The sequence below is a fragment of the Zeugodacus cucurbitae genome, chromosome 3 (assembly GCF_028554725.1).
Source record: "Zeugodacus cucurbitae isolate PBARC_wt_2022May chromosome 3, idZeuCucr1.2, whole genome shotgun sequence".
In the NCBI taxonomy this organism is placed as follows: Eukaryota; Metazoa; Arthropoda; class Insecta; order Diptera; family Tephritidae; genus Zeugodacus; species Zeugodacus cucurbitae.
This window is the reverse complement of record NC_071668.1, coordinates 39,689,790-39,705,480: the sequence shown is the minus strand read 5'-3', so window position 1 is coordinate 39,705,480 and position 15,691 is coordinate 39,689,790. Positions and strand designations below refer to the sequence as shown.

The 15,691-nt window shown below is 37.6% G+C and overlaps 1 protein-coding gene across 1 annotated transcript; it reads right to left on the bottom strand.

Annotated features, from left to right (window-relative positions):
* Positions 1–12,549: 12,549 nt before the first annotated feature.
* Positions 12,550–13,197, bottom strand: LOC128920378 (uncharacterized). The gene is made up of 2 exons (XM_054227528.1): positions 13,144–13,197; positions 12,550–12,993 (listed from the first exon to the last, which is right to left on the bottom strand). The coding sequence occupies exon 2, from the start codon at positions 12,971–12,973 to the stop codon at positions 12,566–12,568; it is 408 nt and encodes a 135-aa protein (XP_054083503.1). The 5' UTR covers positions 12,974–12,993; positions 13,144–13,197; the 3' UTR covers positions 12,550–12,565.
* Positions 13,198–15,691: the final 2,494 nt, after the last annotated feature.

The window sequence follows — 15,691 nt, the reverse complement described above, 5'->3', positions numbered from 1 at the left end:
TTGCTCGGCTTCTGTGGGTGCGGCTCCTCTGCGTCTGGATCTCGTATACGTTCTACGAAAGCGCAGACATGTGCGTCTAAGCATGGCGATATTTTCTCTCCACCAGTAAACTGCTTGTTTATGTTTCCTGTGTGCAGCTTTGGGCAATGATTTGCGACAAGCACGTGTGATATTTTCCATTGTTTGCTCGACAATTTCCATGGAATTTTTGGGAGAGCTACTGGGTAAGTTCTGTTCGTCCAATTCTGAAATGAGTTTCGAAGGGTTTAATTTCGAAACATTCCATTTCCTAGTGCCCTTGTTTTTTCTATTCTGGTTAGAGTAAGTTCCGGTATCAATCGTAAAGGAGATGTACTGGTGGTCACTGCCTGTGTAATCTTCCAGGACTTTCCATTTCTTTATTGAGGCTGCCATGCGTTCGGATGATAAGGTGATGTCTGGTGTGGTTTCTTCACATCCCGGTCTTCTAAATGTTTTTGCATCGCCTGTGTTTAGTACTATCTGGCCAAGTATCGCGGCCGTTTCTAGAATGCGCTTGCCTCTTGAATCCGTGGTTGGCATGCCCCACTCTATAGCTTTAGAGTTTAGGTCTCCGGCAATGATTAGATGACCTTCTATAGATCTAGCCATGTCTTCAATATTATTGAGCTTGTCCTGGAATTCTTGTATGCTATCGCTCGGCGTCAGGTAGCAGCTAATTATTGTGAAAAGGTCGCATCTGGCCCAGACAAAGCCGTTGCCGTTCCCTTTTTCTATAATGTTCACTCTGCTTGCTGGTGGTAGCCATATAGCGGCGGTTGCACTGCTATCTTCTAACCAGGTTCCGTCTTCTTTCTTTTTGTACTGTTCGCTTATGATTATTAAGTCGTATCCGTTCTCTATAACCATATGGGACAGTAGTGCGTCAGCAGTCTTGCATCTATGCATATTGGCCTGTAGAATATTCATTTTTTAGGACAGTTTCTGTAAACGCCGGATCTTGCGGAGCCTGGGATATGATCGACTTCTTCATATTTCGCCTCTGCACAAAGGCAGCATAAGGGAGGTTTTGTGCACTCTTTTAGTTTGTGACCTGGTTGGCCACATTTAATGCAGATGCCTTGCCCTCTCCTGTCAGGTCCTTTGCAGTCCCAAGTTAAGTGTCCTGGTCCGAAGCAGCGGAAGCACCTTTTGATGTTTTCTTTGAGCCGCAACCTGCAGTTTACCCATCCAATTTTAATGCGTGCCTGTCGCATCAGTGTGTCAGCTTTATCGGTTTGTAGAGTTATATATGCCCTTACTTGCTCTCTCGTGTTAGGTGCCGTTATGTTTATTTTGTAGTCTTCATTTTGGCACTGTAGCGCTTCTTCAACAGCTTCTGCGATTTCGTCTTTCGTTGTTAGGGAGTCGAGGTCTCTAATCTCTATAGTAGCCTTCGGTTTAAGATCGGCCACTGTTGCCGATTCTTGTAGAGTGGCCTTCAGTGCCTCACAGAAGCTAGCTTTTGCTCTCTGCCCCTTTTCCAACTCTAATAGTAGCGCCCCGGTTCTTGTTTTGCGGATGCCTTTAATCTTTACCTCTGCTTCTTTTAGGTTCACCTTGCTTCGGATGTTTTTGAGGACCTCGGCGTAGCTATTTCCCTCTCCTGGTTTTATAATCACTGCCTCTGATTGACGCTTGTTATACCTATTTGCTCTTAGTTTTGCAGCTGGGGTTTTCGCTTGGATTTTTTCTTCCGTGCTTTTAGGTGCATCCATTACTTTTTCTCCATCCGCATGGGGTTTTTTCTTCTTTTTAGGCAAAACTGTTTGCCACTGGTTTTCGTGCTCGTTTCGTGGTCGCAGTATTTCCCGAGGTTCCGCAGGGCTTGTCGCGGGTCGTTTCGAAGTAATTGGCTCTGCGTTCGTGGTGCGCTTACTTAGATGTCCTCCTTCTGGTCCTTTTCCTGATAAGCCAATTTCTCCGGTAGCTCTTAATTACGTCGAAGAGTTCGTCTAACTGTGCCGTTCCGTTCTTGACGTCCATGCTGACATTCTTTTGTTTTGCCATTGCCATCTTCATAATTTTAACAATACCCTTACACTTTTCTAGGGATTCCTCCTCCTCCCGTCTCATTTGAGTTATATACTCTTGCTTCGGCGAGTTTTGAGTGGCCCGGGGTTCTTCCGTAATAACAGCTGGAGTGCTCTCCACATTTACGGATCTTGCTGGTGTGAACGGAGTTTCCCTTTCGATTGTTATTTCGCCAGCTTGGTCTGATTGCTTTGGTGTGACAGTGAGTACAGGGGACCTAAGTATCCTGCTGGCTCTACGGAAGACCGCGCAGTATTCCTCTTCTTGGCCGTCTTTGTTTTGTTGTGTTTCGTGTTGTTCCTTCCGTTGTAGTTTTTGTTGTTGTTGTTGTTGTGGTGTATTCATTTTTGCTAAAGGGTCTCCGCTTCAAGCCGCTATCTCCGCACGTTGTAACAGTTGCCCTATATGAACCCCGTGGTTATCTATGCAAGCAGGGAGGCCACGCGAGGGTTGACATAAGTCCTTATGGGAGCTTATGTTCAGAGCCAGGTTCAGGAACAAATCAGGAGTTCGTCTCAACTGAACCTGAACGGCCATATTAAAGGCGACGTGCATCGAACGTACTTGAAGACCTGCCAAGGTTTTAACGAGACGGAGATGATAACAGCATTAGCCTGCCAGCCATTTCGGTGAGATTTCACTCTCACTTACTGAAGTGGCAGAATGCTGCTCTCACCAGCCCTTTGTCTAACTAATCCATTCCAGGTTCCAGTATACCATAATCAGAATCTTACTGGACTCGATTCTGATGGGCGTTTGCCGAGTGTTTTTTAGCGGCGTCCCAGCACTTTTAAAGTGCTGTTCGCTGAGTTGATCCCTCGTTGCTCTGTTGCCTCCCTCTCATGGGTAGGTTCTCCCTCGATGCATCCCCTGTGGGGGATGTGGATGCTTAGTTAGAGGCGGCATCTGTTCGCCTCTTCGCCGGAGATTCATTGGGTGCGTGAGGCTTTTTAGGCCAAGCCCTCTTCTCCTGCAGCTCTTGGTCGGGGGCTGCGTATTACTATTCGCAGCTAACCTATTACATGCCACCTGTGACCCGGGTAGTAGCCTGAGCTCGGCCCCACCCGAAACTAGTAACATAAAGTAGTATAAATAGCATTAAATTATCAAAAATGTACTCTTAGTTTTGTATTAATAAAGGAACCTGCCCTGACGGTGCAAAGTAGATACAAAAGTGACTCAATTGTGATTAACTCGGGCATCACACGATTGAACATCACTAACACATATGCACTGTTTGACGCAATTATTTGATCGTCTTCAGGGCACTTAATGTTTCACGCATTGTACACTTTTTGTCTGTTTTAATGACAATTATTTGTTTCATTTGTACAAATTTCGGGTGTGTCTTATTGGAAGCAGCGTGGCTACCTGAACAATTTGTATAAAGAGTTCGAGAGCACGGAGTGGGAGAGTGGGGTGGGAGTGCACATGAGTCGCATGCAGCCGGTTTATTACAGCGTTTTGTTGTGTGGCCAAGCATTTGGCAACTTCTGCACCTCAAGGGGTTAGGATAGTATGGCTTGATATTAGTAGTGTACCAAGATACATCTAATTTTGTGGGTAATTGGTACAAATCAAATGTGAGGAATACTACGCCACTAGGGATAGTCTTTCCGTCGATGTGTTTGATAAATTTATAAACAGAGACGACGCCCTGGTCAGTCAAATTTTCAATTATTTCTGTCTCAGGTATATCATTAAGGCACGGTGCGATAGTGCCCTTTGAATAGTTGAGGTTATGTAGTTGAAGTGTAACTCTATTTTTACATCACACATGCCGATTAAGTATGTTGTAGCCAAAAATTTTTTTGCGATGTGATTGTTTTTAAATAAAAGCAGCAGGCTGCCGTCTTTTAAATTTGAAATTTCCATTTTTTCAGATGAAATATTTTTTAATGCCTTGTGTACTGCAAAGCACGAATATTGGATTAGGTGTTTATTTGAATTAGTCGCACTGACCACGAGGTATTTGGGATTGCCTTTTTTGATAGTTGGCAATGCCGGAAAGTAATCTTTGGTTATGTTTAGAGATTTTTTTCTCTTGGGTTATGGGCTTATGGATAACAGGGCAAACCTGTTATCTCCAAGCGTGGGTCCATCAAGGGACATTTTGATTTTTTGAAAAAAAAAGAAAAAATATTCAACTGTAGAAACTGTTTTATTTATGTCACGATAAAAAAGAGAAGAAAAAGGAAATCACTATCACTGTATCACGCTGTTATCACCATAATACGCTGTTCGACAACCGTACGCGATGAGAATCAGTCGGTGACTGGTGCATAAAATAAAAATAAAAAGTACAAGTATATACTGTATATATATAATAACATAATCGGTATATTAATTGCAACTGTCGATAGCGCAAAATTAGTAAAAAAGGGAAAAAGAATAATTAAACAAGTAAGGAAAGGCTAAGATCGTGTGCAACCGAACATTTTATACTCTCGCAATTTATTGAAGAAATTTAACCAATACATATATGCGGAATAAAGCTCACCGTATTTTTGAAAAACCTACTATGAGGTATATGGAAATGTTATGACCCGATTTTAATAACTTTTGGAACAGAGACACACTATTAGAAGAAAACAATTTCCTGTGAATTAAATTGAGATATCTGAGAGATTTACCCATATTTTCGGTTAAAATTTATACTTAGGCGCTGAGTTCAACATGTTCGATATCTGGGGCCTTAAAAAGTTATGGTCTGTTTTCGACAATTTTTTCACAAGTGAAGCCAGAGATGATATGCACTAATTGTGTAAAGTTTTATTCCGTTATCTTCATTGGTTCCTTATGTTTACATTATAAAGTGAAGGAATAAGATGGATTTCAAAATTGAGTTATAAGGAAAGTAGTAGTGGTTGTGAACCGATTTCGCCCATTTTTTGTCCGTGTTATCAGGGTGTCAAGAAAATATTATATACCGAATTTCATTCGAATCGGTCGAGTAGTTCCTGAAATATGGTTTTTGACCCACAAGTGGGCGATCCACGAACATTTTCCATTTTGTAAAATAATCTAAGTACAGCTCCCTTCTGCTATTTCTTCTGCAAAATTTAGTGTTTCTGACGTTTTTCGTTAGTTAGTTAACCCAGTTTTAGTAATTTTCAACCTAACCTTTGTATGGGAGGTGGGCGTGGTTATTATCCGTTTTTAATTATTTTCATGGTGTGTGGTGGGGTATGTAAGGGAACCGACTGCAGAAAGTTTGGTTTATATAGCTTTATTAGTTTGCGCGTTAAATACAAATAACCGACCACGCCCCCTTCCCCCAAAAAATTACATCCAAATATGCCCACTCCTAGTGCGATCCTTTATTCCAAATTTTACTTTTATATCTTCATTTATGGCTTAGTTTTGACACTTTATGTGTTTTTGGTTTTCGCCATTTCTGCCCATTTTCGAACTTGATCTTCTTATGGTGCCAAGGAATATTTGTGCCAAGTTTCGTCAAGATATCTTAATTTTTACTCAAGTTACAGCTTGCACAGACGGACAGACGGACAGACATATGGATTTCACATCTACTCGTCCCCTGATCACTTTGGTATATATGACTCTATATCTCTTTTAGTTTTAGGTGTTATAAACAACCGTTATGTGAACAAAACTATAATACTCTCTTTAGCAACTTTTGTTGCGAGAGTATAAAAATATATATGTATGTTACCATATTATATTATACCCTAAAGAAAAATTAAGAAAAGTGATATGAAAAGTAATTAATACATACATATGTGAACAAAGTGTTAAGATCAGTGGCAAATATACATACATACGTGAAGTGGATACTTTATTAATTTTAAGGCTTCTGTTGGTTTTCCTTCCTGAATTAAAGCATTTTTTATAGTTTTCAACATAACCTTTGTATGGGAGGTGGGCATGATTATAATCCGATTTCGTTTTTGGACTATATAAGAAATACCTGATAAAACCGACTCCTGAAAGTTTCGTTGATATAGCTTTAGTAGTTTACGAGATATGAACAAAGTGGGCGGGGCCACGCCCACTTTCCCAAAAAAATTACAAAAAAAATAATTGAATATACCCTTCTTAGAACAATAGTTTGTACCAAATTTTAAGTTCATAGCTTAATTTATGGCTTAGTTATAGCTCTTTATGTGTTTTCGGTTATCTCCATTTTGTGGACGTGGCAATGGGCCGATTCCGTCCATCCATCCATCTATCTTCGAACTTAACCTTCTTATGGTGTCAAGGAACACGTGCTCCAAGTTTCATTGAGATATCTCAATTTTTACTCAAGTTAGAGCTTGCACGGACGGACAGACGGACGGACAGACAGACATCCGGATTTGAACTTTACTCGTCACCCTGATCACTTTGGTTTATATAACCCTATATCTAACTCGTTTAGTTTTAGGACTTACAAACAACCGTTATGTGGACAAAACTATAATACTCTCTTTAGCAACTTTTGTTGCGAGAGTATAATAAATAAATACACGCAATGGGTGCTTTTAATCTTTCCAAAATTTATTTATATGACCAATAATTACTAAAAAATTAAAGCTAAATTATGACTATTTTAATTATATAAAACCTAGCCCTATATAAATGTGCGATTTAGCTGACGCTGCTGATAAATTCGGTGCGCGTGTTTCTTGATTCGATGGCTTATTTCCGTGCTAGTTTTTAGGCTGGGCTTTCATTTTAGGTTATTACGAAATATTAATTGCAGAGCTTGCATTTCGTTAATTGTTTCATTCTTTTACGAAATAAATTGCAAAGCTTGCTTTATTTAATATTTTCGTTCTTTAACTCTTCCCCCTTGAATTTATGCTTGTCCTCTAGCAATTTCTAGAAATATGGAATGTTATTGAATTGTGGTAGGTTACTTTGTATCTCAAATGTTGATTCATTTCAGTTTGGTGGTTACTGAACCGTTTGTAGTTGATTAGCACTGAATCATCTGATATTTGTATTAGATAGGTGCCCTTTAAATGCAAATCTGTGCCATTTCAAGCTATGTTGCCATTGTAGTTGATTAATATAATGGTACCGTCGACGTTTTCTTCCACATCTCCTATGTGGTCAGCATTACTAAATCTACACATCGCTTTTTCTTCTTTAACTAACTAACTTACAATTTGAATTACTTATATTAACAATATTGTTTTTATCAAACATATTTATATTTGCTACTGTTTCTATATTTGATATTTTGACAATGAATAAAAACATACAGTGGCTCACAGCTTATTTCGTGAAGCAACATTTTTGATAATACTGATATGAAATTAATATTTTTTGCTCTGAACTATATGAACGAATGATGCAATTATATTGATAATTTAGTTTTAAATACAAAACATGTAAAAAAATTTACAAAAGTATTCAAATTCAATGTTTAATTAAAAAAAACACTCATAATTCATGGGTCACAGCTTATTTCGTGTGGTATAAAAATTCTTACTAAAAAGTTATAAAAAGTAAACCAAAATAAAATTTCAATATTTTGTGGAAAAGCCTTTTTGCTCGATTACAGCTTTCATGCGGTTTTGCATTGATTCCACAAATTTTTTTGTATAATCTGGCGATATTTTACCCCACTCTTCCTTCAAAGCCGCTTTTAGAGTTTGGACGCTAGAAATGTGGTGTTTTCTAATATTAATTTCCAGAATGTGCCATACATTTTCAATAACGTTCAAATCTGGTGACTGTGCAGGTGTTTGGACGAGGTGTGGACAATTCCAAATGAGCCAAGTTTGTACAAGACCAGATTTATGTTTAGGGTCGTTGTCCTGGTAGAAGCGAAAAGTGTCACGTATACCCAGGTCTTCTGCACTTTGAAGCAAATTTTGCTTCAGTAAGTCTAGGTACACTTCTTTATTCATAGTGGAGTCTATAAACTCCAATCGACCAACGCCTGCAGATGACATACACCCCCAAACCATTACATGACCGCCACCATGTTTTACTGTTGCGCGTAAATTTTTTGTTTGGAGCTCAGTATTGGGTTTTCCGCCATACGTATGCTTTACCATCTGGCGCAAAAAGATTAAACTTGCTCTCATCGGCGAAAATAACCGTATTCCAAAAAGCATTGTTCTTGTTTAATTAAATGGTCATTTGCGAACTGTAAACGGGCTTTTTTATTTTTCTTATCTATAAAAGGCTTATTCCGTGCTGTTCGCCCATGAAAATTGGAATCCCTTAATATTCTGCGCACAGTTTCTGGATGACATTTTTTGCCGAGAAACATTTAAACATCTTTGGTCACCGCTGGAGCACTTAACATTGGTTCTTTTTTAATCTTTTTTGAAATCCACCTCTCATCCGTTTCATTAAAAATTTTATTAGGAGCCTTTCGACCCTTGTTATGCACGCGATTTTCACGTACAAAGCGCTGAATTATACATATATTGAACTGTAGATGAACTTAAATCAACCATTTCAGCAATTTGTTTTTGCGTTTTTCCACTTTGAAAATGTTTAATAACTAATTCGCGTTTTTCAATTGAAGTGCGTGGACCCTTGTTGATATACCGCGTAATTGCAACTGATCTGCATTGTTTTTAGAACATAAACTGCTTCTTAAGTATTCATAGTTCACACTTTGATTTACCGTTAGTTTTCTGCATCCGTTATTTCCATGTATCACATGAACGAAAATCAACACACGAAATAAGCTGTGACCCATGAATTATGAGTGTTTTTGGTTTTTGTTTAATAAAATATTGAATTTGAATACTTTTGTAAAAACTAAGTTATCAATATAATTGCATCATTCGTTCATTTAGTTCAGAGCAAAAAATATTAATTTCATATCAGTACTAGCGTTACCCGGCGCGCTTCTCTACGCAAAAAATTGATTGCTTAAAAGATTTGATTTCTTAACACAATAATGAAAAAGAAAAGCAATGTTCAATTTAATACAATTGTAAACACAACATTTTTTATTTTATTTTGTGGTGCATAAATAAACAAATTTTCCGTGGCTCCAACTCTCGAACATGCAACGTACAGTTGACCGTGAGAAAAGCAAGCTTCCTCTAAATTAACTCCACACACCTGGAGCGTTTGCCCTTGGGCTTTGTTGACGGTCATAGCAAAAGATAGCCGAACAGGAAATTGAAGACGTTTAAATTCGAATGGCATGTCCGTTGGTATTAATGGGATGCGCGGTATTAGTACAATTTCACCTTTTGCTTTGCCAGTGAGAATTGTTGCTTGAATTAAATTTGGCATCAATTTCTTCACTGAAAGTCTCGTCCCATTACAAAGTTTCGGTGCATTAAGATTTCGAAGAAGTATAATCGATGAACCAACTTTCAAATTCAAATTATGCGGTGGCATGCCTGGTGGTTCCAAAGAATTTAAAAATTCAACCGGATAATTGACTGCGTCTTCATCATTCATAGCAGTATCAATGGATTTATACGTTTCCGAATTACCTGGATGTGGAAATTGATTTCATTGACATTGACATTTTTTGGTGCTAAAATTGCACGTTCTCGTAACCAATCATGGTTATTATAATTTTGAGCAATATTTGGAAAAACGCGATCAATGAGTTCTTCTTTTGATGATACAATTATTGAAAAATTATTCGGTAACGTGATAAACCCATTTTGATCACTTGCCATTTTTCCATCGCCAATCTTCAGCAATTGCTTTGAAAACTCACGTGCTGAAGAATTGGTCGTCAACGAAAGCATTTGTACGTGTGCCCACAAAAATGAACTTTTCAAACATGCATTAATTCCATCAGCTGGTGTTGATCTCGGAATAACAGGCAACGTTTGACGAAAATCACCAGATAACAATATTAATGCACCGCCAAACAGCTGTAAACTCCGTCTGAAATCTTGTAATGTTCGATTTAAGGCTTCCAAAGATTTTTTATGTGCCATTGGACATTCGTCCCATAAAATAATGGATGTTTGTTGCAAGACTTTAGCCATTCCAGAACTCCCAGAAATATTGCATGTTGGTGTTTCAATTGCTTGCATGTTCAATGGCAATTTCAAGGCGGAATGTGCTGTGCGGCCGCCATCAAGTAATGTAGCTGCAATTCCGAAAGAAGCAAGTGCCAATGCGATTTTTTGTTCCGACCGAATCGTTGCCAGTATTAATGAAATCAAAAATGTTTTTTCAGTGCCGCCAGGTGCATCCAAAAAATACAATCCACCAGTGTTGTCATTGACAGCGTGCATCACTGTGTCATATACATATTTTTGATGATCATTTAATTGTGGAGTATACGTTTGTACGAACGCACGCAATTCATTACGATCGAATTGCAGTTCGCGTTGCAATTCTCGTTCAAATAAATCATGCATTGGACGATTTGGTGGAGTCAATCCTAATTGCCCTAATGCCTTATTTGCAATCGTAAGGCACAAATCTTCGATCATTATCAAGACTTCATTATACATTTCCAATGTCAGCAGCAATGCAGGATCATTGGAACGATGTCGAAGTCGAATCAAAATGTCTTCAGCCATGAAATCTTTGTATTTATTCCACAATTCCAGTGGATTTGATGGAAAACATGTTGATATTATGATCTCAAATAATATAGGAATTTGAATTGGTGGAGAAACAATTGATGCATCACGATGCGTAGCATCCCAATGCGTATCATCTTCCAGCAAATGCAAGTGTTGACATGCTTCACGGTATGTTGCGCACAATTGACCATTAACAGTTCGTAAATGTTGGAATGATTGAGGTCCATGTACGTTCACCAACAAAAGTCGCAAGTAAAATCATTCAACATTAGCTGGACTAACTGTATAAATGCGTCCCAAAGCATCTGTTCGAAAAATACCTGGATAACCATCAACAGGTGTGCCTTGTTTGCGACGTTGAAATTTTTTTGTTGATGCATTCCATGTGAAATAGTGAGGCACTTCCGAATATAGCAAAGTCCTGGAAAATTCATCAGTTTCACATAACTGGAAATAAGCTGTCAGTGTAGTTACTGGTGGCTCTACTACTCTTTGTTCGGCATTTGCAGCAGTGTAGTAAACACGTTGGCCGTTTTCAAGATGAACTGCCAAATGTACAACAACCGGATGTCTGTCATGAATTGGAAACGATAAAATACGCCATACAGCTTCATTCGTACTAATATAGCGCCCCATTTGGTACTGCAAAATTTCGTCATGATTATTCTCAGGAGCCACTCCAAAAACAACCATATCGCTGCCCTTATTCAAGTACTTGCAAATATATTTGATTGATTTTACAGAATTGCAATATTCTACATTGATGTGAGCGTTGAACATTTTTGACAGCATAGGTGAGCACGGAACTATCCACCGGTTATCGATTTCAACATCTTGATTTGTAATTTTAATTACAGTTGATTTACCGTTGTCTTCAGTTGATCGTCAACGATACTGTGGATATCCATCATCTCCTGTAATTGTTTCAGCAATCAATTGCTTTGGAAAACGTTTCGAACCTTTACCATCAATCATACAAAGTGAATTTCGATTAATATCACCACAGGGACCGTGAATCATATTTTTCGTGACAACTTCGAATAATCCTGGATCGATGGTTTGATCTGGAATTTCGGCCGATATGACGGTATCAATCATATCAGGGGTTATTTTGTTTACGCACCAAATCAAAATATGTGCGTGAGGTAAGCCTCTTTTTTGCCACTCTATGGTATACATAAAGCACCGCACTTCTCCAAATACACGGAGTTTGACAATCAGATCCATTAATTTTTTCAATTTTTGTTGAAATACACGGGCAGTTATGTCATGCCGATCTTTTGGCACCTGACCATCAAGTAAACAATCAGACACATCGACCCACTTCGGGTTGCACGTAAATGTTATGAATAGATCCGGTCGTCCATAATTTCGTACATATGTCATCGCATCTTGCGTATATTCTTGCATATGACGTGGGCTACCAACATATGATGATGGTAAAATTGTTAAACGGCCGATATCATTCACATTTACATCATTGACTATTGCGTCACGCAAATGTATGTATTCCTCTGATCTTAATCGGGCTTGATTGTAACGGATGAAATTTAATCGCTCACTTTCAATTTTGGCGTACATATCGACGATATATTGATGCGAAAGTTGATTGCATCGCAAAATAAAATTTGTTTCTTGAGGGCGAATCATCAATCGGTACGAATAAAAATTCATCGCACTGACTTTTTTTGTTGATTCTTGACCTGTATTGCAAAAATTAATTAGCGAATGAAAATGATTTATAAATCATATTTAGCACATTCGCGTAAATTGCGGGAATTCCCGTCATTCATGTTTCCTTCAATAAAACAATTGCGGGAATTTCCGCGCTATTTGAATAGGGCTTTTCTACCGTCAAAAATGGTTCACTTCTTATCACTGCACATTTTTAGTGTTGGTAAAGTCGTGAAGAAATCACCTTAAACGTCGGCATAAATCCATCTTTTATAATATTTGTAGCTCCAAAAGATGTCATTTGAAAGCATGAATTGTATTTTTGAATATTTAAGAGGAAATGCTTTGACGTTGGCGAATTACAAAAAACCAATGAATGCAAAGGTTCCTGGCGGAAGTTTTAGCACCGGTAATTTGACTTTCCCACCAGCACAACACATGCCAGGCGTTTCGTTTATGAATTTAAATGCTTTGCAATGTATACATTCTACATTCATCTGGCCAATGTAGGCATACATGCTGTAATCAATGGTGGCATCGTAATTGAAAGCCGCGTGTTCCATTTGACGTATATCATAAACGGACGTACGCCCACGACGGTTTCTTGGTGCTTCACTATTATCCAAGTGAGTTCTCCGTCTGTGTCGTTGTGTTTCCATTTCATTTCGTCGTACACGATCTTCTTCACTTTGTGATCTTCGATTTAACGCTGTAGCATTTGATTGACGTGAACGTCTGCCAATGTTTGGTCGTCTTGAACGTGGCATTCTTTCAGTACAGTGTATGACTAATTGAATGTTAAAGCAATACATTGAAAATTATTTCTAGAAAAAATTATACATTTAATTCAACCTTCAATGTGTGTGCGTGGAAATATGAATTCACATACACTCACACTGGACATAACCTCAATTGTGCAAATAAAGAAAACACTCACCGGAAAATGAGATCAAATTAAAATTGTGAAAATTAAGTAACGCTTGGCAATTGAACTATATATAAAAAAATGAAGCAATTAAAATACAATTAAAAAAGAAACACATGGTTAACACTCACCAAAAGTATGATTGTTCAAAATGAGAGCAAGATATAAAAGAACTCAAAGCACATAAGAAAACTGTCAACTGAATTCCAATGACAGCAAATTAATATTCTGCTCGCAATGAGAGCACGATGTAAAATTGATAAATCGTATTGAAAATATTTGATTTTGGTACAGTGTATTTACTCAAAAAAAATGTCAAACTCAGGAACGGCTGCACCGATTCCAAACAAACTTCACACAAACCACCTCCTTATAGGTAGGAACGAACTCTAAAATTTTTGTGTCAATCGATTCGGCGGTTCTTGAGTTATAAGATTACCAAGGAAATGTAACTTCTTTTTATATATATAGATTACCAAAATTGTTGCTTACACGAAATAAGCTGTGAGCCACTGTAGTTTTATTGTATAGAATTGAAACATCAGAAAACTCCATGATTTCTTCTATCGAAAACTTGGAAAGCCTCTCTTTTTTTTAAATGTTCTATATTTAAATTAATTCGTCTTCATTTAATATAACCGTGCCCATTGATATGCGTAATTAATATTAACAATTTACCTGTAGTGCCAGTCATATTTCATAGTAATAGTCTGTAAATGTTAAATTTTAATAAGGCTTTTATGGACTGTTTTTCTTGATTCTGTTAAAATAGTAGTGTTTTTGTTTTCCTTGACTACTTCCTTCCTAAATCTTGAGGAAAGCTTCGATCCTAGCCTGGTATTTACTTTTATAAATACCACCTGTCCAGGTTGATAATTAATTATCTTCTTTCGATTTTTGTTATGGTTTAATAAGTCTGCGTCTCTTTTTGTCCTTAGTCTGTCGATGTTACCCTGTCGAGCTTTTTCATATTGATCTGGATCTGTTGTTACTTTCCTACCGTAAAATAACTCTAATGGTCGTTTCTTCGTAATTGAATGAAATGAATAATTGTATTCGTATATTGCCTTGTCTAAAAGTTCTTTGAAATCTCGATGAGTGGATTCTTTTTTAAGACATCTCATTATTTCTGATAATGTCGAATGAAATCGCTCTATTTATCCGTGAACGGTGATTTTGTATGGTGGAGCAGTATAAATTGGATTCCTAGTTGTTCTAACATGAATTTAATAGATTGTGAATTGAAAGATTTTTCATTGTCCATAACAATATGCTTAGGGACTCCGAAGTAAAATATAATATAGCGCAAAGGACTTCTAATATCTTCTGTAGCTTTTGATTGAATAATTCGAGCTTGCGCTAGTTTGGAAAATGTATCTGTTGCCGTTAGTACAAGACGTCGTTCGGTTGAGTAGATGTCAGTATGTAGTACCTGACCAGGGTTTTCTGGAATTGGAGTTTCTTTAAGCTCAGGATTAATGGGGTGTCTATCGTATTTGGATTCTTTACAGATTTTATATTGTTTAACTATGTTTTAAATTTTTTTCTTCATTTTAGGGAAATTTTTTTTATTTATTGAATCTGCTTTGTTTAAAGCCTAACAATAAGTATTAAAATCTTAAATCTATTTACAACTAAGTAAGCTCAAGAATGTGTTTGAGCTTTTTGGCAGAACGTTGCTCTTTAGTAGGCAGGTAGATCTCTTCTTTTTAAACGAGTTTGATTGGAATGTACCAAGGCGTTTGCCAATGGGTTTGGATGTTCACGAAGTTTAGAAATATATTTCTTTCTGCTGTCCTCTATTTCCTTCTTTACCATAGGAATATCAAGATCCTTATGGATATTTTCATTACGCATGTACCATGGTGAACCCGTTATTGTTCTAAGCATTTTAGATTGGAATCTCTGGATTATATCAATGTTGGTTGCACAGGTCGTACCCCACAGTTGAATACCATACATCCAAATCGGTTTTATGATTGCATTGTATAACAGGACTTTGTTGTCTAGGCTAAGTTTAGAATTTTTGTTTAGAAGCCAATTTAAATTTGCTGCTCTTAACTTCATGCAAGTTACTTTACTCCCTATATGTTTCCGCCACGTAAGCCTTCGATCCAGGTGAATCCCAAGATAAGTTACTTCATTCGCTTGGGGTACTAATACATTGTTTATTTTAATTGTCCGACATGTTTCTGGCCTTAGAGAAAATGTAACATGCTTGCATTTTTGCTCATTAATTTTTATACGCCAGTTGGCTAGCCATTCTTCGACACAAGTTAAGTGCTCCTCTAATACTCTTGATGCTCTAATGGGGCATTTGTTTCGGCTTACTATGGCTGTGTCATCCGCAAAAGTGGATGTCAATACGTTGTTAGCTATTGGAAGGTCTGCTGTATATATTATGTACAGAGTGGGGCCTAATACACTGCCCTGAGGTACACCGGCCCTTATTGCTCGTTCTTCTGATATAAAATCTGCTACTTTAACCGTAAATTTCCTATTTCTTAAATATGACTCCAATGTTTTATGCAATTCGTAAGGTAAAACGTTTTTGATTTTC